Source organism: Mesoplodon densirostris, chromosome 1 (genome assembly GCF_025265405.1).
Source record: "Mesoplodon densirostris isolate mMesDen1 chromosome 1, mMesDen1 primary haplotype, whole genome shotgun sequence".
Lineage (NCBI taxonomy): Eukaryota > Metazoa > Chordata > Mammalia > Artiodactyla > Ziphiidae > Mesoplodon > Mesoplodon densirostris.
The window spans coordinates 35,966,707-35,992,629 of record NC_082661.1 but is presented as its reverse complement, the minus strand read 5'-3'; the positions used below and the strand labels follow the sequence as shown (position 1 = coordinate 35,992,629).

At 40.6% G+C, this 25,923-nt stretch overlaps 1 protein-coding gene across 3 annotated transcripts in view; it reads right to left on the bottom strand.

Annotated features, from left to right (window-relative positions):
• Nucleotides 1-25,923, bottom strand: part of CPEB3 (cytoplasmic polyadenylation element binding protein 3) — a 180,263-nt gene that overhangs the window by 135,451 nt on the left and 18,889 nt on the right. For 2 of the 3 annotated variants that reach the window (XM_060114311.1, XM_060114505.1), the window contains exons 1-2: nucleotides 18,528-18,611; nucleotides 14,639-15,660 (exon numbers count right to left, since the gene is read on the bottom strand). In XM_060114311.1, the coding sequence (XP_059970294.1) occupies nucleotides 14,639-15,649 (1,011 nt within the window). In that variant the 5' untranslated portion in view covers nucleotides 15,650-15,660; nucleotides 18,528-18,611. Of the gene's footprint in view, nucleotides 1-14,638; nucleotides 15,661-18,527; nucleotides 18,612-25,923 lie in introns of those variants that run through there. The other variant, XM_060114405.1, reaches the window with a different exon arrangement.

The following is a 25,923-nucleotide window of genomic DNA, read 5'->3' as shown; positions in this document are numbered from 1 at the left end:
TTTAATCCTAAGGAACAACCAATCCATCCTCATCTCCCAGTAAGATGAAAAATCCCCAGCTCTAGTCAGGGAAGTCTGCTCGATAACCCCACTTATGGCTTATTTTTCTTTCCTTATTTTGGATTCCCATTCTATTCAATCAAATTCTATTTATCCTTCAAAATGTAACTAAAGGACACTATCACTTTTTAAATTTTTTAATTTTAATTTTATTTTTTTCTTTTTTGGCCACGTCGCACAGCTTGCAGCATTTTAGTTCCCAGATCAGGGTTTGAACCCTCACACTCGGCAGTGAAAATGCAGAGTCTCAGCCACTGGCCCACAGGGAACTGCCTATCACTTTTTTCAAAAAAGCATTCTAGGACAAATTATTCTTGACCCTACTTGGCCATTCATGGCAAATAACATATCACACAATCTGGTCCTTGCTTTCTTATTATGCTCCGTTGCATGTATGCTCGTTTCTAAAGATAGGATTCAGATATTTCACAATGCCTAACACCAGTCCAAGAACATAGTATGTACTTTGTAAATACTGAATTCAAACTCCAGTTAACAGCACTGCCACATATACATGAATTTCTAGATTTATAATAAAGAGAAAATACATAAAAGAGTATATAAGAATTTTTCACAGTATAGATAGTTTCTACAGCTTTTTCTATAGAACACAGATCCACAGAACACACCTCTTCTACATAGGTTGTCTTTTTACAATTCTGACTATTGTGCGAAGTCATTAGACTAAATCAATAATACACACAATGCAAATTATGCTAAATACACAGTCTATCTTTCTTTAATGGTTTAGAACAAACGAAGTATCTTAGAGGCATCATGAATATTATGATCATGCCACAGGAGATTAAAAGACTGGGTTTTGAACTTGCTTCTGACATTCCCTAGAAGAAACTTTTTAATATAAATCCCTGATGTCAGCTTACTTGCCTATGGCTTGCTTGCATAAAACTGGAATATAAAATGGGCAATTGCTTAACTTCCTGGATAGGATAAAGTGGCTGCCTTTTTGAATATTTAATTATTGTAACAAAAGCTGAAGCATCCTTTTACCTTGCTTTGTCCTCTTCATTGAAATCTTCTTCACTGTCTTTCAATGTCCTTTGATGTCTCAGTATTCAATACATCCTCTATTATTTATGTCCCTCTGACAGAATGTGTCACTTCAACTCCCTTGTCTGCTTCAGCCCTCCATTATATCCCTCAAGTGTGAAGGAATATATTCACTATCAAGAGATTTTTCTCCCTTTCCTCCTCACTCCAGGTCTTATATTTTTGACATTAAACTATAATTTCCTTTAAGTCTCCTTCTATGTTTCACATTTAACAGAATCTAGCCCTAAATTAGAATAAGAATATCAAATATCCCACTGTATTTTAAAATGAAAATCTTCTGTTATACCTGGATGATTCACCAACTTTAAAACAGCTGTTCGGGAATAACATTTCATATGCTAGATCACACCAAAGTTGATAGGTCAAATGGAGTCATCTACCCTGGCAAAAAAGTAGGAAGTAGGCAGTAAGCTCTAAAATGTTAACCGAATAATTTTGTTACCTTCAGATGAGCTCATGTCTTTGGAATATTGAGGAATTCAAGGTCAAAATGATAAAAATCAATCTCCTCACCCAGTCCCAAATCTAAAATACTAAACTTATAATGCCTTTGAAAGTAGAGTTTAAAATTTTCCATTCACCAAGTTTTACTTTGCAATATCCTGAAACATTAGCACAATTAGTCTGCCTTTATTTTGCTTAAAATCAACACAAAGTTTAATTTGACAAACATTGCAAAATAATGTTTCATCAGCATTATAAAATGATTCAAAGTGTTTACTGATAGATTGTGTTTTTGCAGCTTAAGAGGCAACTAGTTTAAAGCTTTTCCCGCCACCCCACAGATACCTTCTGACCTTTGAATGAGCATGATGGCAATAAGGTGCCTGGTAAAGCTTCAACTTAAACTGTCATCTTAAAAAAAACCCAGCCAACTCCCTCCCCAAATGAGCAAACTAACAAAAGTCTTTCTATTTTAATTGAGGCATATACAGAATCCGATGCTGCAAAAGAGTTCAGAACTGGCAGAAGTTTGGTCAGTTTTTCTTACCAGGCGTTGATGTCATAACTTCTTAAAGACACTGTATTGCAAAATGCTCTGTTGTTAAAATGGCTCTTTACCAATAGAAACTAAGTAATAGATGATAGTTAGGTTTCCACACTAGCCTAGAAGTAGTTAATTGGTTACAAAGGTAAACAAAAAAAACCCTAAATCATATAGGCAACGTTGTTTCTATGTGAAAACCTTAAGATCTGTTTCACTTCTCTTGGTGTGTTGCAGGTCTATCGTTGAGATTTAGAACAACTGCTCCTCCACCCCCAAACCCCCAATTTCTACCCTCTCCCCCAGTTCTACTCTCTGTTTTCTTCATTAGGTTACAATAGTAGGAAAAGCAACAACAAAGACATGAATGGGAGAGTGGACATGTTCCTCTTGAGGAGAGGAGGTCACTTATATATTTGCAATTTCTGAAAGTCAGTATTTCTAATTGTACCTCCTATACCAGAAATGGAATAACATCCCTCTCTCTTTTTATTTATTTATTTATTTATTTATTTATGGCTGTGTTGGGTCTTCGTTTCTGTGCAAGGGCTTTCTCTAGTTGCGGCAAATGGGGGCCACTCTTCATCACGGTGCACGGGCCTCTCACTGTCGTGGCCTCTCGTTGCGGAGCACAGGCTCCAGACGCGCAGGCTCAGTAGTTGTGGCTCACGGGCCTAGTTGCTCCGCGGCATGTGGGATCTTCCCAGACCAGGGCTCGAACCCGTGTCCCCTGCATTGGCAGGCAGACTCAACCACTGCGCCACCAGGGAAGCCCCTAACATCCCTCTCTTGAATCAAAACTTTCTAGTCCATTTATTCATTAAAATACATAAGCATCTACTATAGTTGAAGCTTTACTTAATTTACTTTCCAGATTAACCCATGAGTTCCACCTTCCCAATAAAAAAATGCCCATAGTACATTCAACACCTGTGACCAATAAGCCTATAAATTTCTGTCGTACCAGATTAGTTACAAGTCAACCTAGAAATGATGGGTTTGTCCCCTAATCTTTGTAATGCTAGTGTTATTATAAGTATGTGATTTTTATATGCAAGCCAGTGAAATGAATGCCAAAAAATTATGATGAAAAGCTAATCTGAGGACTTCCCTGGTGGCCAAGAATCCTCCTGCCAATGCAGGGGACATGGGTTCGAGCCCTGGTCCGGGAAGATCCCACATGCCGCGGAGCAACTAAGCCCATGTGCTACAACTACCAAGCCTGTCCTCTAGAGACCACAAGCCACAACTACTGAGCCCACGTGCCACAACTACTGAAGCCCATGAGCCTAGAGCCCATGCTCCACAACAAGAGAAGCCACCGCAATGAGAAGCCCGCACACCGCAACGAAGAGTAGCCCCCGCTCGCCACAACTAGAGAAGGCCCACTGGCAGCAACGAAACCCAACTCAGCCAAAAAAAAAAAGTAATTTGAATGCTCTAGAAAAAGCTAGATGAAAGAGGAGTTGGGTCCCTTCTATTTGTTTTTATTTTATTTATTTATGTATTTATTTATTTTTTGGCCGCACCACATGGCACGCGAGATCTTAGTTCCCCCACCAGGGATTGAACCTGTGCCTCATACATTAGTAGCACCGAGTCTTAACCACTGGACTGCCAGGGAAGTCCCTGGTCTCTTCTCTTTAGAAAGCTCTCAAATTAAAGTTAGGCAAAATTCCTGTGAGTTATGAAGAGGGAGAAAGACAAATTTTATGAGATGCCTAAGTTTTAAAAATCTTTTAAAGATTTATTGGGTGCCATGTAGCAGCATCTGTAATTCTTAACCATTTTCAAGTTACGGATTCCTCAGGAAATTTAATGAAGGTTACAGCCCACTTCTCTCCCTAGAAATACAAATGAATAAACACACAATTCTGGTGGATATTATACCCTGTCCCCATTTCTCCTTCATGCTCCATGAAAGCTCATCTCCCTGTGGCTCTACGGATCTTAAGCTTCAAAACATTTCATCACGTTTACACCCATTAAAAAACTAAGCATTTTATTAGTACAGCAGAACTAAATTCCATAAGGTCTAATCTCAACTTTGCTAAGACCTTATTAGCGATATTTCAGACCTTCTAATAACATACACTGACCTCTCAAGTGACTTTATTCAACTTAAATAATAAAGGATGCCAGGTCTCATTTCTCTTAATTCCTGTGATCCTCCCATATGACTGATTGGTTAGCAATTCCTTACAGTTCTCTGCAATGCCTAGCTGTAACCCATAAACAAGATGACTAACGAGCGAACACATACTCTAATTCTCAGGGTACAATAAAAAAAACTTTTTAATAAATAAATAAGGCTAGAATTAGAAAAAGCTCTTGACTTAGAATGGTAGTTATTTCTTCTCTCAGATTTAGTGTTTTAATAAGTAGTCCACAAAGTAATCTATCTTAATAAGGTTTTCCTTCCCACGCATTAAGAGTCATATAAAAGCATGGGTGGATAAGAGATGTCAAATCACTTGCTCAAGTATTCCCAACACATAGCTTTCTCTTCTGAAGTTCCTCCAGTCTAAACCCACCTGGGCTTATGAGTCATGAAAATTCTAATCTGCCACTATTAAGCCTTTTCACCTCTAAATCATTTTTCCCAGCTGCCTAAACCAAAACTTGAACAGTCATTCTAAACTCCTCCTTCTCCTTTATTACCCACATCCAAGCAATCACTAGTCCTCCAGTTGGTCTCCTAATTCATTTCTCAAGTCTGTCCCTTCCTCTCAATCAATTTAGGTCCTTACGTGTTAACTGGTTTCCCTGTCTGTGTTTGGTTCCTGACAACCCATATCCCAGAATAATCTTTCCGAAACAAAGATGTGATCACTTCATTCACCAAATTAAAGCCTTACAATGGCTCTCAGCTTACAAAGCCTTCAATGTGGGCTTCCCTGGTGGCACAGTGGTTAAGAATTTGCCTGCCAATGCAGGGGACATGGGTTTGAGCCCTGGTCCGGGAAGATCCCACATGCCGCGGAGTGGCTGGGCCCGTGAGCCATGGCCGCTGAGCCTGCGCGTCCGGAGCCTGTGCTCCGCAGCGGGAGAGGCCACAACAGTGAGAGGCCCGCGTACCGAAAAAAAAAAAAAAACTGAAAAGCTAAATCCTCCAAATACAGAAATAATTTGTTAAATTACAGTGGATCCCTGTGATGGACTATTATGTAATAATTAAAAAATGTTTAAAAATTAATGATATGAAAAGCTAAAAAAAATGGCGATAAAATTGTTTACACAGAATCATCTCAACCATATAAAGTACACTATACATATACATAAAAAAAAGAGAGAATTGGCAGAAAATGCACCGACACATTAAGAGTACTTATCTCTGGGTAACAGAATTACGGGCAATTTTTTTTCCCTTAAGTTTTAGACAGTGAATATGCATTACTTTCAAAATCAGAAAAACTTTGAAAGTATTTTAAATTACAAAAGACTTTCCTGGAGACTTCCCAACCCTCCCTCCCCCCACACACAAATTTAATTATTCCTTCCTCTGCAAGTACACATTCTCTTTGTTGTGCATATCACACACAAGTATAAAACTTATCATCCTGTATTTTAATTTATGTTTCTCAGGGAGCTGTCTGAGGACCAGATATGGTTCAGCTTTAATCCCTAGTGCCTGACCTCTGGTAGCAGCCAGGTAAATGTTTATAAAATGAAATTGCTCTTACATTGCTAGCTACATCTAAATGACCAACACGTGTCTTATCAATCATTTGTAAATGTAAATCATTAACACATTCAACAAACATTCCCCATGTGCCTAAAATATCCCAGGTACTGTCACAACCCCTGAAAACACTACAGTGAAAAAGGTCCTTGCCCTTGTGGAACTTACATTCTAGTGTGGAGAAACAAACAAACACACAAATGCAGCTCACTTCACACAGTAACAAGTGCTATAAAGACAACGTGGGATGAGGGGAATCAGGGAAGATCTGGGGAAAGAGTGTAACATCAAAGACACACTGAAAGGTGGTAACTGATAAGAGGCAAGCGGGTATAATAAAATGAGAGAACTGGACAACGAGTCTAAAGACCTATATTTCCATTCCTCCTGTCACCTTACTAGTCAGGTGATATTATTCTCTGAGTCTCAAGTAGGATGATAATTCCTAATTCACAAGAACGTGTAAGGATTAAATAAGATAATTTATGTGCAAAGGGTGAGGCCAGTGCTTGACATGCAGAGTCCCATGTATTTGTTAGCTGAATCTATTTGGAGAATACATCAAAAATAATACAACACCCAAAAGCTGGACTACATGGATTATGACTGCGAATGATGATGCCAAAAGATACTTAATGTAAATCCTACCCCTTTGATCAGGGAATCCTGTAATAGATATGTGCTTAACAAAAATACCGCTTAGGCTATCCTTCTTAACTGTGTATCTGAACTCAGGATTCTACTATTGATTACAACCACTTTAAACAACGTGGCAAAAAGTTCGCTAGCTTACCCATAAAATCAAATGCAAACACATAAAAAAAAAAGATTCATGCTCCAAAAACTGTCTCTCAGCCTTTCCCCACAATCTTTATTCATAAACCTCACTGGTCTTCACTATTTTTAATCCCCTGCATATCTAGTTTATATTTCTCTAGTCCAAAAGAGGAAAGGAAATTTTCCACGGCAGATTGCAAAAGAGAGGTGCTTCTGGGCACATTCACTTCTTGTCCTTTTTAATTGCTGCCTCTCTGAAACCTAAGAACTGGGTCTCCTGGACTTTGAGTAGGGGGTTAGAGTGTCAGATCACTAAAATGTTTCCTCTGAAGTATTTAAATCCCTAGCTAGTCCCCAAACTCTACCATATATTTAAGATAGAAAGTCTTTTGCCCTTTACATCTCTGCTTTCCAATCTCACAATCTTCAAACGAATGACTAGCTGAATGGGCCTACTATAACCTACTCTTTGTCAACCTCTTAGACCAAAGCATTGTCACCTTAATATTTCTAAGTATTATTGTCAGAATTATTCTGACCCTCATTCTGATCACTTCCAGTATTAATAACTTGATTTGGGAAGACAGGAATAAAAGAGACCACCATGACAGGGTAAGTTAACTCCACAAGAACGAGATGATCAACAGTGAAGAGGTAAAGAAAAATTTAACTCATAGGATACAAGTTAATGTTCCCATCTACTGGTTGCCAAAATCTCTAATGTCAAAGGAAGAACGCTGCTTACTTCTTAGCATACCAAAGTACAAACAGAGTCACAGCCTAGAAACTATGGGCTGTCCATAAAGTCTGAAAAGCCAGATATTTTCTATTCTTACAAATTGAAGATGTCCTTTATAACATTCTGTACATTCACCTATGTTTCCATATTTTGTGAACATCTTGTAAAGAAATGCTATAGTGGAGAATCTGTCTTGAAAATGTTAAATATACTGTATTATAGAAAGGACAAAACTATAGCAACTTGTATTTAAATGTTTAGTCATTCATGTAATGAGCACCTACTAAGTGTCAAGTGCTCATGAACTTCTAGACACTGGTTCAGTTGGTGGCACTGGCCATTTAATTCGTTGAACTGAATTACTAAAGATAGGGAGTTACATTTTCTCTCTTGAATTTGATCTTGCCTTTGAAATAAGTTTGAACACTTGAAGAATGAAGATATTTGGCTGTACAACAGTCTTAACCACACAATATCAGTACACAAAGTTTCCTTCCCTCTGTGTACATTTATTCTATGATCACTTCAAATGATATAAAGGCTGTTTGGTACCCATTTCTGTTCCTCTCCTCTGAAGACTGCCAACAAGGATTCATATCATATATATAGTCATTATTTTTGAGAATTATATAATAGTGCTTCTGGGGAAAGAAAAGTGGTGTTGATTCTAAGATGCTAATTTATTGTATTATTTTAATTCACTAGTACTTTTCTTTTTTTTTTTTTTTCTTTTTTTTTTTTTTGCGGTATGCGGGCCTCTCACTGTTGTGGCCTCCCCCGTTGCGGAGCACAGGCTCCGGACGCGCAGGCTCCGGATGCGCAGGCTCAGCGGCCATGGCTCACGGGCCCAGCCGCCCCGCGGCATATGGGATCCTCCCAGACCGGGGCACGAACCCGTATCCCCTGCATCGGCAGGCGGACTCCCAACCACTTGCGCCACCAGGGAGGCCCTCACTAGTACTTTTCCACATCAAGTTAAGTCAAAATATTACAATGGTTTCACATTAAGTTTACATGCCTAGCACCTGTAATGAACACTGAAGGATATGAAAACTAAATGTAAAAGAACTGAAGCATAACAGAACCCCCAGAGAACAAGCCATGTACAAGGTATAAGGACCAGTTGCAGAAAATTCCTTGTTAAGGCTGGCTACTACTGCAAGCACAGCAATCTCCCCAGGAAAGCACCTTTGAAGCTGTGGCTATATTATATTCCTCAACTCTCAAGATCCAAACTTGGGCCTCTATACTGAATTCTATCTCTGACAACCATGCTGGCCTCTACAGAGAGTCAGGCATGGTCTTCAGGGAAGTGGTGATAAGGAACTTCAAATCAGAGCCTTTGGAGCTCCAGAACTACCAAAATCTCACATTTGCATTGGTGAGTCAGCCATGGCAGAAGCAGGTAGTTACAAACATACACCATCCTTGTGACTAACTCTATACTCCCTAACTTTCAGAGCACTATGACTGGCTTTCTAGGACAGGCAGTCACCATAACATACAAATAGCCTTTCATTGCTCTTCCATCCCTGCTGGACACATCTTTCTAGGCCTTCTCCACTTCCAGATGTCATCAACTAGCATTTAATCCTGGACTACTAGCTATCAACAAATATTTCCTCTATTAAACTCGAACTGTCTCTAATTACTGGTGGTTAGGCAGGCATTTAAGAGTCATAACAGTATCTAATTTTTTGAACATTTTGTATACATTCTCAAAGCAAACCCAGAAGATAGGCTCTCTCTCTCTCCATTTTTGCAGACTTCTTGGAAAAAGAAACATGGACTAAATGACTTGACTCCAATCACCAGTGACAGAGCTGAGGCTTCAACCAGTGTCTTCCTCGTTCCAAGCTTCATGGGCTGTCCACTACTCTATACTCCCCTCCATTCCTTTCCTCAGTAAAATCCACATGGCTGCATCAGATTTTTCATATTGTAGTAACAAAGTCATAATCTTTTGACACTTGCAGATCAAAACACTCCAAAAACCACCTGAGCAATGACACCTTCCAAATGGATGAGCATTACACCTTGTGCAGCCCTTGAAAGACAGCAAAATAGGCCAACCAGTGGAGAAAGCTATTTAAGCAGAAATTTGTGTCTTAGAGGATATCTAAACACATTACATTTCTGAGAGCATATTTTTATATCAACTTGCCGCAAGGTCATGAAGAGTTTAAAGCTAAGTACTTTTCAACATGCAATTTTAAAGTAAACAGATTATATTAGATAAATGTTTTCAGTAGCATAGAAAACTTTCTAATATTTCCTAATCAATATCTCTTTTAAATAGAATATAGATAATGTGGCTTTGCTGGCATACATATTAACCACGCTACAATAAGTTCTGAAACAGTTTGTAGAGTTGGGTGGACTTTAAGTGGTTTTGCATTGGAGCAGTAGTTAAGAAATCAACTACAGAAGAGTCTCTAGTTTTAAATCTAGGTCATAGTATCCTTATTCAAAAGCAAGCATAAACTAGACAATTTATATTACTTCCTGAAAAGATGGTTCCAAAAGAAGGAGCCTAGGCTGGTTGAAAACACTGATGTTTCTTCAAAATTTATTATGAATAGGCATATTTATTTTTCAAAATAATTTATATTCCCATGAATTCATGTAAGGAATTTCTTTCTCTGTTATAGATAACCCACCAGCACAATCAACACTAAATTACATTTAAGCAGACTTATGCCAGAAAATATAAAATCTATACAGTGGCTTTCAACTTGGGGTAGGAAAAGAGGGGCGGGATAAAGGCAGAAACGCAGAGAGAAAGCAGAACATAATTTGAATTTTTTTCCAAAAATACAAATTCAAAAATACATAGATAAGTAAATAAATAAATAGGGGAGTATATTGACTACTGTTGAATCTAGTATATGTATGGGCACTATATTTTTCTTCCTCTGTTCCTCTCAATAAAATATATTTTAACAACACAATCTCCAGGGTATATCATAAGGTCAAGTATAGATGCCGCCCAGTCTCCTGCTTCTACACTGCACTGTTAACTGATGTTCACTGGCTCTGGAGGCAGATCTCCTGGGTTCAAATCCCAACTCTGCCAGTTACTGGCTGTGTGATGATGAGGAAATAATGTAAATGCACTAACCCTAAATTTCTTTGTCAGGATAATGAGGGTAATAATAGTCCTCTACCTTAAAGGAGTTCCAATAAGAAACTACATGTAAAGTGCTTAGCAAAGGGCCCAGGTCATAGGTAAATGGTGGATTATCACGTTGTTACAGTAACCAGGGGGTACCTCCAGACAGAAAAAAAAAGACTAAATAACATTACATAGAAGTTTGGGGTTTTTCAGATTGCGTGGGATGAAAAAGCAGTAATCCATACTAAGAGAAGATCACGCAGAGCCTCTGGCCACCATTATAATAACAATAATCATAACTCAACATTTATATGGTACTTTACTATGGGCCAAGTACTGGGCTAAGCACTTTACATGCAGTTTCTTATCTGAACTCCTATGAAGCAAGTAATTATTATTATTCCCATTTTACAGATGACAAAATTGAGGGTCAACATACACACATAATTTGCACAAGATTACAAACCCAGGAACTGACAGCGTTGAGATGTGAACCTAGGCAATCTGCCTCCAAAGTCTGCTTCTGATAGAAACTACCCACCTGAACTTGAGCAAGTCATTTCACGTATTTGGACTTTGATTTCCTCTTCTGGAAAATGAGCAGAGTAGTGGAATAGGTGCTCTCAAAAGTCCCTTCTAAACTTCTCTGGACAACAACACTATTTAAACCGAAATTCACTACATATAGAAAATACCTCTGTTCTAGTCCTTTTACAAACCTAAGCTTCTCTGTCTTATACAAATAGAGAATGAAGCATATGTATAATACCCCAGGTGGGGTACCTCACTGATTTTTAAAAAATTTTTTTAATATAAATTTATTTATTTTTGGCTGTCTTGGGTCTTCGTTGCTGTGCGGGCTTTCTCTAGTTGCGGCGAGCGGGGGCTACTCTTCGTTGCGGTGCGCAGGCTTCTCATTGCGGCAGCTTCTCTTGTTGCGGAGCATGGCCTCTAGGCACGCAGGCTTCAGTAGTTGTGGGGCATGGGCTCAGTAGTTGTGGCTCACGGGCTCTAGAGCGCAGGCTCAGTAGTTGTGGCGCACAGGCTTAGCTGCTCCGCGGCATGTGGGATCCCGGACCAGGGCTCGAACCCGTGGCCCCTGCACTGGCAGGCGGATTCTTAACCACTGTGCCACCAGGGAAGCCTCCTCACTGCTTTTGAGTTGGTGGATGGTACATCACTAAGAGCCAGATAGAGAATCTCATGAGACAGTTCCATAAGTAAGTCCCTTTGAATGGAGCCCAAAGAGAACCTGACATAAATGAAGTCTACCTGACAGCACTAGAGCTACAAGGAAGTTGAGGACACACATCAACAAAACTAGAAGAGTTATTACCTAAGTTATGCCATTTTCTCTTAGGACCTCACTTTCCTTATTTATAGAAATGAGCTGGCTTTTAGATACAAGTAATCCCTAAGGAAGCAGCCACCCCAACCCAGAGAAACCAATCAACTTTGTTAGAATTAAGGGAAGGGCATAAGAAAGCACGTGCAGTTTGAAAAATCACATTCAAATACAGCTATTGCTTTCACAATATAAACCACAGAAATAAAGCTCCAAAAATTCTATTGTGTGGGTTGGCAAAAGAGAGTGAAGCAGCACTGCTGGGGGTGGGTAATGGATTTTTTTTTAATATTATGATACATTAGAGTACATCACTACTACTGTTGAAAGCCCCTTTTAGCTCAAAGAATCTGAAATAAAAAAGTTGGTATTCTGTGAAATACAGTCCTAGATTTAAAGAAAAAAATCTTATTTGTCAAAATAATTTTTTAAAAAGTCATTAGAAGCTACTTAAGTTATTTTCTCTTTTGTAGAAAAATGATTTAAATAAATATATAAACATGTAAAATTCTGCACACAAGACTCAAGTTGTTTTTGGTTTTTTAAACTTAATATGCTTATCAACACAAACCAAGTCTGATAATTTTCCAAGCCAAAACACAGCCAGGTTATTCCTACTCTGGTTCTAATATTGCTTCAAAATCCTGAAGCTCCATTTTAAGTAAGAAAAAGAAATGAGACATAAAGTCCATGTAATTCTTCCTGAGGCCAAATTTATAAAGCTCAATTTTCAATTAAATCTCTCCTCCTACAAATCTTTTGGCCATCTTTCCCTACTCAATAGCACTACCAGGGATGAAAAAACAAGACTCCAAACTCAATCCAGTCCATCTGGCTCTCATTAGCATGGCTGGTAAATGGTTTGCTGAGAAACAACTGGCAATCCCCACATTACTTGTCAATATCAGTTTGGGGGAAATTTTATGGATTTAATCTCTCCCCAGTTCCCATTTCTGGAGATAATCAAAAGCTAGTTGTATTCAGATTCTACTCTTAGAAAAAGACTGTTGATGCCTACACTATCAGTTTCCAGGCCCAAAACCTCCCTGTTAGATTTTAGGTTATCCTCTAAGAATGGATTTGGGTAGAGCTCATGAGAATAATAAGACGGACTATTAGAAAAAGAGGGGCTCTCCTACCAAATGCAGCCTCCCTGTCCAGCGCCCCCCGCCACACACACATACACACACACACACACAAAGAAATTCCAGAAAGCAGAGTCCTCCTTTTCTGTAGGGATCTAATCCCGGCGTGCAGTCTCTTCATTTTATTAAAACAAACTTTAGAATAATGGGGAGAAATATACCTTAATATTAAACTCTTCCATTCCTGAAGGGCCCCTGTAAAAATGTGTTAAGATTATTTCATTAAAAACCCTCATACACATAATTTATGAGTTTCAGGGACCCCCTTGAACTGTTGAGGTTAAAAATCCTTGCTCTAGTTTAGAGAATCATGTGCTTCTTAATAACCCTATCTCCTCCTTCATGGATGGGAGCCATGCCAAACATCACATCTGAAATATAAAGAGCAATAAAATGAAGCCTCCAATTGCACTTGATGCTTTAAACTAACTCTGTCAAATGTCGGTTCTGCCATTTTTCATCAATGCTCAAAGGATTTCTGTTTCATTTCCTTGGATCCAAAGATCCAAACTGGGTCTTATCCAAAGCCCTCCTCTCTCCTTCCTTCTTTTTTAACTGAGCCTGGAAGTGTATAGCCAAATCAATTTGTAAGTGAAGGGTGAATGTTTACCTGAGAACAAAGCCCTCCAGTGAACGCTCCCCCTCACCACCCCTTTCGAACTCAAGATGTCCAGGACACTGCCAACCGATGTGGCCATACACTGGATGAGAAAGCGAGAACAGAATAAGGACACTCCATTCAACCTTTTTGTCTGGGGCACTTCCTGGGTTTTTCATTGGCATTTAACACCAAGACACAAGGCTCATTTTTCATTAAAGTTGCAAGACTTTCACTTTGCCCAGTTTCAGATGGTGTAATTGATCTGCACTGTCTTCTTAAATAACCCAACTGAAGGACACTGCAGCTTTAAATATTTCAGCGCTAGCTAGCAAATAGTCTCCATTGCAATATGGCTCTGAAGGTCGCGTCCTATTGTCTCTTTCCTCTGGAAAAAACAATTTCTAAGTCCTTTTTCTAGGTAACATAGGAAGGGTTACCCCTAGAATTCCCACTCTTCCATCCTGGTCCCTGATAGAGTTCCAGTGTTTATTGGAATCTCACACTCATAATTTTCCCGGCAGGGGCAATATGCTGATTGCTATTAAAGATGCCAGCACCTTCGCGAGACATAAACACATGTGTTCACATTAGTTTAATTGAGCGTATGCAACTGTCTGAAATAGCAACACTCAAGGGCTGTTAACCCCTTTAAGAGTGGGGCCAGAGTGGTTTGGGAGTGGACGGCTTTCAGTAGGCATCCTGAGCCCGGGATTGCATAACGTGAAATGTGTAGCTACTTAAAACGACAGGAATCTCAGCCTACTCATCCTGGGACTATGTAGGCACCCTGCCATACACTTGCAGCTTTTCTTGTCGAAGAAGATCAAAAGAAGAGGCACAAGCACGAGGAAGGAAAAACTAAGCTAAAAGAAAAAGGCTCTTTTCTATCTTGTCAGGGTGCATATATACGATTCCTCCAGCAGTCACAGTGTTCTCCCACCCTTGTCCCCGGTCGTGGAACAGCCCCAGTGAACTGAAGGCTCTGGAAAAGGGCAGGGCAGTTGGACATCGCTGCCTTTTTTAGAGAACAAAAATCAACGGCCTATTAAATGGTAGGGAAAACAAGGCAAAGGGAGCAGAGAAGAAAGGCGCGTGCAGGTGCACTGGAGCATTACCTGAAATGGCAACAGATTGTTACCATTGTCCGTCCGGAAAGCGTTATCCTCCATCCAGGACTTGGAGGTGAGCGGAGCCGCGCGGGGGAACTTGGGCGGCGCGATCACGTTGCTGGAGAAGGGCTTTTTGAGCGGCGAGATGGGGTTGAGCGGTGAAGGTACCCCGACGCCCACGCCCACGCCCACGCCGACCGCCCGGCGAGGGTCCCGGCCCGCCTGCAGGCCGCCCCACGGGTTGGACGGCGCGCTCCAGGCCGCGTTCACGCTCTGGTGCGTGTTCCAGCTGGACGACGCGGACGAGGCAGCGGCCGCGGCGGCCGCAGCGGCCGCGGCAGCCGAGGACGAGGACGGCTTGCTGGTCATGATGGGCTGGTGACCGTACGCCGCGGCGGCGCCCCTCTGCGCATAGGGCGCCTGGCTGGGGCTGGCGGGCGACCGGCGCTGCTGCGAGGGCTGCGCCTGCTGGGGCTGCGCGGGCTGCGCGGGCTGCGGTGCGGGCGGCGGCGGCTGCTGGTGGTGCTGGGTCTGCGCCAGGCTGAGCTGCGGGGAGAAGGTGCCTCCGAAGACCGGGTTGACGTGGTGAGGGAAGTTCTGGAAGAGCATGGTCCCATTGACTGGCGTGATCCCCTGGAAGAAGCTGTCCTCTACCGCGTTCGTGGTGCCCGTGGACCAGGTGCTGCCGAAGGACGGCGACAGCGACGCGCCCGGCGCCGCGGGCTCCTGCGGCGGCGGCGGCTGCTGAGGGGGCTGGTGGAAACCCAAGCCCGGCAGGAGCGGCGATTCCATCTGCATCTTGTCGGGGCCGTTGGGGGCCGGCGGGGCCGCGGCGGGGCTGAGGGCCGGCACTGCGCTGCTGTCCTCCGGCTTGGGGGTCTCTGAGGACAGGGGCGTGGACGGGACTTCGGCTGTGCCGGGCTCGGGCTGGGGCTGCTGCTGGGGCTGCTGCTGCTGCCGCTGCTGCTGGGTCTGGGGCTGGGTTTTGCTTTTGTCCATCAGTAAATCATCCTGCATGGTTTGCGCAGCTGAAACGGGAAAAAAGAGAGACGCGTTATTGTCAATGTGTTCGTTAATGCCCCTTGCTGAAGCGGGCGGGTGTTTTACTTGCGAAAATCCAGTGCCACCGCTATTAGCCAATTGCAATGCAAATCCATAATCTCCCATTTAGAAGAACAGGTCGGGCTGGGGGAGCGGGGGGGGGGGGCGGGGGGCGGGTGGGGAGCTCATGCAAGGTCTCTAAAAATACTCTGAGAGCGTCTTCACCCTTTCTGATGTCTAGGTTCCTTTTCTGTATTAGTGAGAGATGTGCTTATAAGACAGAAAGACGGCAATTTCGCCACGTCTCTTTTCCCTTCACCGGAACTCAGAGCGTTCACCCTGCAATGAGAAACCGATTCTGGTTCCTGTTTTTTCCCAAGCACCACCCTCCCCTAGCTATTTGCATACGTCAATAAATACTGCTGCGTCCTTCAGCAAGGTTAAAAAGACACCGCACACGACCCTTTCTACCCCCCGCTCCGGCACTTTAGAGAAACAGAAGTCTTATCCCCCTTGATTAGCAAACTGCCTTCTTGCCTCGATAATTGTTTCATTTAGCAGCAGCGAACCACGAGGGAGGAAATCCTTGGCATTTGTTAGGAGGAGGACTCAGCTGCACAATCATTCTCTGGCCTCCCAGGAGCTGCAGCTACTCCATTTTGTTAGGAGACATTAAAACAAACAACAACAACAAAAAAAAAAACATTGTTTTTAAAGAGGTAAAAATCTACTGAAACATTTTCAAGTGCTTGCTTCTTGTTACTCTAAGGATTAGGGTTTTTCTGCTTATTCTCCAATTTTCTCGTCTCCAATTCTGCCTCACAAGAGATTTTTTTGGCATCTCAGTGGTTCAGGTCTCAACAGGAGCCTGAGAATTTCTCCGCAGAGTGAAGAAATGTTCTGGTTGGATTTAAGGTCAGAGAGAGAGAGAGAGAGAGAGAGAGAGAGAGAGAGAGAGAGACACGCGGAGGGAGGGAGGAGGGAGGGACGGAGGGAGGGGGCGGGGGACTGTGACTATGCGATGGGGTGGGGGCGGGGCTTTTAAAAAATCCCTCTGAGATTTAAGTAGAAAGTCAAGATAATTCTGGGGTTGCCAGATTTTTCATTTTTGAATCCTCCTGCTACTGCCTTGGTCACAAGGCTTTGGCAAATTTAGAATCCATTCTCTTATCACTAGTATTAGCAGTGAAAGATTATGGTTTGAAGACCCTGAATTACCAAATGCTAGCTAACGTGTTAAAAATAGCATAGTACAAAGTCCCCAATTCTCATACATTGTAATTATAGTGCATTGCCATCACTGCTTCATTTAGCCATATAAGGAGAGTATGGTATTTTCCATTTCGCACAGAAGGGCTATATTCACCTCTGCCATACAGCATGTTTTATCATTCAAGGATGAAAATAGTCATCTCTCAAAACCAGGAGATTTCCATACACACAGTTATCACTGAGTTAGCTTGTCCCTTAGAGCACATTGTTTTAAATATATGAATATTACAGTGCTAAGACCCTGAAAACAAGTATTTTGAAGTGTTCAAGGAGCATATGACCAAATATACAATTATTTTTAGATGATGATTCAGTATAATTGCAACAAAGTTATTAATATGTTTAATGCAGTTAATTAACTCAGATACTTGGAAAAGCATCTTTCTCAGGACACTTGTAAAGGGCATTCAGATACACACAGAAGTTCTGTCTTTGGACATTCTCACGATAATAAATGTTGTAAGATAAATGTGTTGGAAAATGTCTATGCTTCCCCTCTCAACTATTAAGCAAAATATGTCAGACTAAGAAATGGGATTAAAAGTAGTTCTACTGTTTTATTAAAGAGTATCTTTAAAATGGTTAATCTTTCATTTCAAAGTTTAATACATAGACAAAATAGTGGGCTCGAGGAAAAGCTTCACAGCCACCTTATTCTCCTTTCTACTCCTCCCTCCCTGACCCCCACCCCCAAAAAACCCAACCCAATATAATACACATCACAAATTGCCAGCTACTACCAATAAAACCTACTTAAGATTGACTTTGTGTTCCTTAGCTCCCTTCGTCTAAAATAATGGCTTTGATCAGTATTGTAAAATATGACAAAGAGGCAAGCAGAGCTTGGATTCACAACAGCACAAAGTTCTATTGCTGCCAAAGGAAATGGACACAGAAAGAGACATTTTCATACTTGGTTTAAGCAGTGCTGCAGTAAACCATTATAATCTGGGATTTGAGTCTCTTCCAGTGTGCTAGAATTGTCTTTACAACAGCCATATCATCATGGCCGAAATATGCATTTGATTATAATTTTAATATCACTCAGCTTTTCCAATGCTTGTATCAATGCTGTTAATGCCTTCAGTTTAAACTATATATCTGTGGTGGAAAAATTAATGCTGTACTATAGCAAAAAAGCCAAAAAGTAAGCTAGACTCAGAATATTTTAAGGCTATAAGTAATATTAATATATTTATTAAATTTAAAAAAATTTATCATACCAGGAACACCCATTTCTCTTTTCAGCATTTCTTAAAGACATAAATTTCACTGCCTGCATAAATTCACTCTGTCAAGGTCAAGACCCATCTTTAATAAATAAATAAGACCCTTTTAAACAAAAGATAAGCAATAGATGAAAATAACATTTACAAAGTTAATATGCAATGTCAGTAACTGCTTGTACAGTCTGTTCCTTTGGGTGGGTTTTTTGTTTGTTGGGGTTTTTTTTCTTTTTTCTTATTTACAGCAGAGTCCGAGAAATAGATACCTCCTTCCCCTCCCCCCACCCCACAAACAATAGATCTTCCTCTACATGCAATCACCCAATCTCAAGTAACAAATTCTTAGCAGCAGTTACCTTTGAGGGTCCAGTTTTTAAGGATCGATAAAATTAAAAAGTGTACAGTATTTATTTTCTTCTTTCAGGTTGATTATGTGACCGCTCTGGCAAGAGCACTTTGACAACTGTAAGAAGAGAGGGCATGCGCACACAGGGAACTGTGGGGGCTGAAGTCCTTAGCTAGGTCCGCTGCCCGACTGGAGAATGTTCCGCTAGGAAAGGAGGAAGCCTCCAAAATACTGATTCCACGGGAAGGAGGTTGTGCCCGATTACATTGTATCTTCCTAACCAATCTAAATCACGAGTTGTTAAGATGAACACGGGGGAAAATAAACCAGTTTGTCAACTGATTTAGGAGGCCAGGTTAAAAGAGAAACTGGATTCTAGGACTCAAAATAAAGAAACCCAGCGGAGCTACCTTAAATGGTATTAGAATGGTAATGACTGGGTAGCCAGCAATAGGAACCCTACCACAGCAAAAGAGATGGGGTGGGGAGGAATAAGGAAGGGAGGAGGCGGACTACTAGGGAAAGATACTTAAAATCTGACCATACTTAAAAGACACATGCTTAATATTATAAAATGAAAAGTACCTTAATATTAAATACGATATAAACCTTGGAGGTCAGGTTAAAAATAGGTTTCAGTCACAAATTTTTGACATCTTATCTATCCACCAAGATTTCTTTGTATTTGAAATGAAGGCACAAATCACTTACTTCAAGATTCTACTTCATATGCTAGAAATCAACTCACCTCCTTATCTTACTTGTCAAAATGAAAGTTTACCTTGCATTATTCATACAATGATCAATCAAATAAAATTCAACCCTTTTAAGCTAAAATAGTGTTTGGTTAAACATTAAAAATATATTTGACATGTTTAGAGTTTCACTGTATAGGGCAGTGACTTCTTTATTCAAGACAGAAAGTAGATACAGTTTCTATCTAAAATTTATTTTTCCGGTGTACATTTTTCCTATCTTAACCTCATAACTCCAAGGCTGGAATCTCATAACATCTTACCAACTGGTATTATCTATAGCTTCTGAGAGCAATAGTTCAATTACCAGTTTGCTCACATAGGCAGAAGATATTATTTCTTGTGGGATTTGGTTCAGTGCCATTCACCCAAGAGGTTCAGAGTAAATGTCAGTTGATGATTCTGCTGATTGGACTTGGAACTAAAAATGTTAAGCACCATTTAAAACTGTCTTATTTCTCTATTTCCCCTCTTCACCAATTACAACTAAAGTAGTATGACCAGAGACTACCACTTCGCAGCAGTTACTAGTCTTTGTTTCTAGTTGTTTCTAAGGAAAAAAACAAAACTAACAATTTAAGAGGAAAAAATCATTTTGAATGAATCTGCCAAAAGCTCTTTTTAAAAGAACTAAATAAATTATCTTCTTATTCCTACTGTGAACTTAGCATATATTCCCCCCCTTTTCTTTTTCTTCCTCTACCTTCCTAAAGAAAGCTTTACCTCTGCCAACGTTACAGAGTCTGTAAAGATCAACTCATGGCTAATCTTATTCCTGAATACTTCCCTAACCTACCAAACTTCTACATTTTCAAGTACTGCAATTAAGTCAAAAACAAAAAAGTTCCCCTCATAAAACCCTTATAAAGACTTGTTTTAAGAAATAGTTTTTTAAAATTATTTGAAATTAATATGTCAAGACTTTATTGGTAAAGTAGAAATTCTTAAGTTACGCAGGTGTGCTTGAAAATGGTTTACCTGGGCATTTATCAATCCACCTGACCCCAAGTACAGGTCTACTAATAATTCTCACAATGAAGAAAAATAAACTTTGACCTCTGACCCTTTGATAAATGACAATAAATAATTAGCACAGCCCATACTTAACATAATTTTATTGTATTTGAAAATGAACTATCTCCGCTCTTCCGTTCCTAAAATGAGCACTCAAATTTAAAAGAAAACGACTCATACATATATACCAAGGTGTAAGTAAATACCAAGCAAACAATAAATTATAGGAGGACCCCTAACAAAGACAAAGAACTTCTCTACTGAAATCTTGTTTTTTATTTAACCAAAAAGGAAGCATTTTCTGAAATTTTGTCTTTAGGTCACAAAGCTTAACAATAGACCCCTTTTGAATAGTCATGGAAGGCTGTAAAAATAGAGATTGCACTTGCAAAATTAATTCATTGAGATATACATGAGTCAAATACATTTTTCTAGACTTCCTTCTTTCCTTTCTTTCCCTACTTACATCTCCAGCACAATGATTATGAGTCCCGGGTAGTTGGTGGTTGCTCCATGTACCCTTGCTGATAAGTGAATAAATGGATAAATGAATGGATGGATGAAGCATAGTTTTTGATTATCTAAAACAGCCAAGGTTTGGGACTTCCCTGGCAGCCCAGTGGTTGGGACTCAGTGCTTCCACTGCAGGGGCAAGGGTTCGATCCCTGGTCAGGGAACTAAGATCCCACACACTGCGCAGAGCGGCCAAAATAAATAAATAAAGTTCATTTAAAAAATAAAAATAAAAATAAATAAAACAGCCAAGGTTTGAGTAAGTATTAAATTATCCTCCATTTACAAGAGCAATTACTTTTTCATCAGCTGCAAGAATGGGAAGTGTTATAAAATAGAGCACAATTTTGGACCTTTATGATGCTCAGCAGTATGCAGATCACTGGATTATCATCATGAAATAACATTCATTAAGCACTAAGCAAACAAGGAACTTTGCTCCCATCTAAGAGTTTACAATCTAATAAAGACACACACCCTACCCCTCCACAAAAACTGCTTCATTAAGTTCACAATAGCCATTCAGAGCTAAGTCCAAAGGATGTTTTGTTAGTCTTATCTTGCTTGACCTTGCAGCAACATTGACATAACTGACCACACTTTCTAGATATACCTTCTTCCCTTGGCTTCCTTCATGTTGTCCTTTCTTGGTTTTCTTATATTTGGGGTTTTACTCGCTTGCCCACATGTGCACACACACGCTCTCTCTCTCTGTCTTCTTTGCTAACTGACTTTAAATATTGAGTTCCTCAGGGCTCTGTCCTAGGCCCTCTTCTCATCTCACTTCATTTCAATGGCTTTCCCAACTAAAAGGAAAGGACCAGGCCTATCTTTATTGACAGCTATATTCCCAACATCTATCACTGTGCCTAGCACATAATAAATATGTATTCAGGAAATATCTGTTGAATTAAATTTACATTTGTATGCAAAGGGCAAGGATGCCAACACACTCTAGGTGGCAAAAAATAAATAAACCTAGAGGGACTTACACCACCAGATATCAAGACCTATTATAAAGCTATAATAATTAGATTGTGTGGTTATTGGCACAGGATAAGCAAATAGACAAATGGACCAAAAAGTCCAGACACAGATCCACATATGTATAGTTGTTAAGGAACTGTGGACCGAAACCACCCACCTTGGCCAGGCACGATGATAACCGCTTGCCTGAGTTGTCTCACAACAAGAGGTCCCAATAAGGAACATGGTGCTGCCTCTGAAAACTAACCGGGAGAATTCGGGAGGGGCCAAAAGAGGGAGGAGACGACCCACCTCCGACTCCTTCAAGCCGGAATCCATCTTGGCTGAGATGCACGCACCACCAGGAAGGGCCCTGAGTCAAACTGTGGGCCAGAGATGATTGGCCAGAGACAACCCAGAAACTAACCCCATTACCATAAAACCTAAGACTGCGAGCCACGTGGCAGAGCAGTTCTCCTAGGCTGCCTGACTTACCCTGCTGCTCTCCGCCTGGGTTCCCCTTTCCAATAAAGTGTCTTGCTTTGTCAGCGCATGTGTTTCCTTGAACAATTCATTTCTGAGCGTTAGACAAGAGCCCACTTTCAGGCTCTGGAAGGGGTCCCCCTTCCTGTAACATGGTGACCAGATTTATGAAAGCAGTAACATTGCAGTAGTGAAAGGATGGTCTTTTCAATAAAGGATATTGGAGTCAACTGAATATCCATACAGCAAAAAAGAGACCTTCACCCTTATTCCACCATACACAAAAATCAATTCCGGATGGACTGTGAGTCTAAATGTAAAAGGTAAACAATAAAGCCTTTAAAAGAATATTTTCATGACATTAGAGCAGGCAACAATTTCTTCAACAGGTCACAAAAGCAATAACTATAAAGGAAAAATTTAATAAACTAAACTAATTAAATTAAGAACATCTGTTTACCAAAAGTCAGAGTGAAAAATCACAGAATGGGAGAAATATATGCTATATATTTTTTTTTCAACAAAAGACTTGAAATTCAAATATATAAAGGACTCTTACAAGTTAATAACAGTGAACATCCCAAAGAAAAATGGGCAAGAGACTCTAACAAAAGATATTCAAATGACCAAAAAGCACATGAAAAGGTGCTCTACATCACTAATATTCAAAGAAATACAAAATACAACCAGAATGGCTAAAATTGGAAAAGGCAGACAATACTGCACATTCACAAGGATGTGGGGCAATTCTCAAACACTGCTGATGGAAGTATAATTTAGTATAACTATACAACCACATTGCAAAACTATTTAGTAGGATCTTTTAAAGCAAACATTCACACACCTTATGACCCAGCAATACTGCATCTAGATATATACCCAATAAAGATGCAAACATATGTTCACCAAAAGACATGTTCAAAACAACATTATTGATAATAGCCCAAACTTGGAAACAACGCAAATATCCATCTACAATAGACTGAATAAGTAAATCTGTGATAGAGTCATATAATGGAATATCATAAGGCAAAGATAATGAATAGACGCCAACTCTATAAAACAACCTAGATGAACTGCATGAATACAATGCTGAGTGAAAGAAGCCTGACACCTAAGAATATATACTATATGATTCAATTTATATAAAGTTCTAATAAAACTAATTTATGGGGCTAGAAGGCAGCATGCTGGTAACTTCTGCAGAGCAATAATGATTGATAGGAGATATAAAAGGGGGCTGCAGGGGACAGGAATAAAGACACAGATGTAGAGAATGGGCTTGAGGACATGGGGAAGGGGAAGGGGAAGCTGGGACGAAGTAAGAGAGTGGCATGGACATATATACACTACCAAATGTAAAACAGATAGCCAGTCAGAAGCAGCCACACAGCACAGGGAGATCAGCTTGGTGCTCTGTGTCCACCTAGAGGGGTGGGATAGGGAGGGTCGGAGGGAGACGCAAGAGGGAGGAGATATAGGGATATATGTATATGTATAGCTGATTCACTTTGTTATAAAGCAGAAACTAACACACTATTGTAAAGCAATTATACTCCAATAAAGATGTTAAAAAGGGGGGGGGGGCTGCAGAGATCCTGGTGATACACTTTTTTCTTTTCTTATTTTTAATTTGGCTGCACCGGGTCTTAAATTGTGGCATGAAGGTTCTCAGTTGTGGCACGCGGGATCTAGTTCCCCGATCAAGGATCGAACCCGGGCCCCCTGCATTGGGAGTGCAGAGTCTTAACCACTGGACCACCAGGAAAGTCCCTACTCTGTTTCTTGAACTGGACACTGTTACACAAGTGTATTTACTTTAAAAATTCAGAAAACGGCCACATGATTTTTGAACTTTTCTACATTTTTGTTATACTTTCTTTAAATTTATAAAACATATACATGTATTTGTAAAGGTTAACTATCTTCTCTAAAGTAAAGAGGAAAAAATAGCACAATCTGGCCAAATAGGGAGGGGAGCCTTAAGTCTGGGTCGTCTAAGCTGGAGAAATAAACTGGGGAGTTCCTATGTGCCAGACTTGTATTAGAGGCACTAAGTGCAAAGATGAAAAAAAGCCTAAATCCCTTGACTTCAAAGACCTCACAGCCTAAGGAAGGAAAAATCATTATGGTCAACTATGGTAAATTAGATATCCCCTAAGTAATCTAGAAAGCTTTTAAGATCTTAAATCCTAAGGTAATTTACTAGCAGGAAATCCACCTCCTCTGAGTAAAAGGACCTGTTAAGCAATTCTAGATCAGACTGTTTGAGAAGGGAACAAAAGAAAGGGAGCAAAAGGGGAGCCAGGTGAGTCAGGTATGGTTTGGTGGGCACTCTGAAGAGCACCTGGGGTTCTTTATGTTTCTTGCCTCTCTGTCCATTAGTTTTGATTTCATTCAGCAATTTTATGAAAAACCTCCTAGCCACAAAGTAGAAATTCCAAAACTTCACCTGCTTTTTTACTGACCTTGTCTCTAACCTCTAAGAGAAAACAGGATATTAGGCAGTAATTTCCTCAATTTCTCAGCTGCCCAGCCTCTCTTTACAAACTTATCTGCATCCCCACCCATACTTGCTTTACCTCCTACCTCAGAGGAAGCTGAGTTCCCCTACATGTCCACACTAATCCCTCCATCTATAGTCTAGAGTTCATTCCATCTAGTTTCCTTGAGACCTAGTTCATTAGTTAGTTATGTCCAACTTTCTCCTTCCCATTCCAGCCTGGCCATTTGAAAGAAACAGCTAAATCCAAGCTTTACTTCTTTCTCACTTCCAGTTGACTCCACAAACTTACCGCATCTGGCTTCTGCCCCTACAATCCTGCCGAAATTGCTCTTGCTACTGATCTTACTCAAATCACCAATGACCAACTGACACCTTTTCAATTCTTATTTTATTTGTCATTTATCCTTCATAAAACACTTGCATTAGGCAGAATTCTAAGATGGCCCTCCAAGATTCCAAGCTAGAAGGAAAACAGGAACCTTAGTCCTAAAAAGGCAATTCTGCCAACAATAAGAATGAACCTGAAAGTGGATTGGACACCCTAAACAGAAAACCCACAGTCATGCTGACTACAGAACCGTAAGTTAGTAAATGAGTGGGTTTTTTTTTTTTAAGCCATTAAGCTTATGGTAATTTGTTACAGATCAGGAGAAAACTAACACGACAGTACTCCATTGTCTTTGAAGACACTGCTCTCCTGGTTCTTCACTTTTTTTTGCGGTACGTGGGCCTCTCACTGTTGCGGCCTCTCCCGCTGCAGAGCACAGGCTCCGGACGCGCAGGCCCAGCGGCCACGGCTCACGGGCCCAGCCGCTCCGCGGCACGCGGGATCCTCCCGGACCGGGGCACGAAGCCGCGCCCCCTGCATCGGCAGGCGTACTCTCAACCACTGCGCCACCAGGGAAGCCCTGGTTCTTCACTTCTGAAGTTTCTTCTCGGTCTCCTGGTCACTAAATACAGCTTCCCCCTGGGAAGCAAAGACTTCAGAGAAGCAAATCCTACCTAGTTAATGTTTTAAGTTGTTCTTCAAATCTCCTGACAGTTTCACCATTTCACTTTAAATGCTGTTCACAGGTTGCCCTCATTAAATTGGAATCAATAGGCACCTCTCAAGGAGCTGCCTTAGAAGTATCACCAGCTTCCACAATTTCAACTTCCATCCCCAAAGT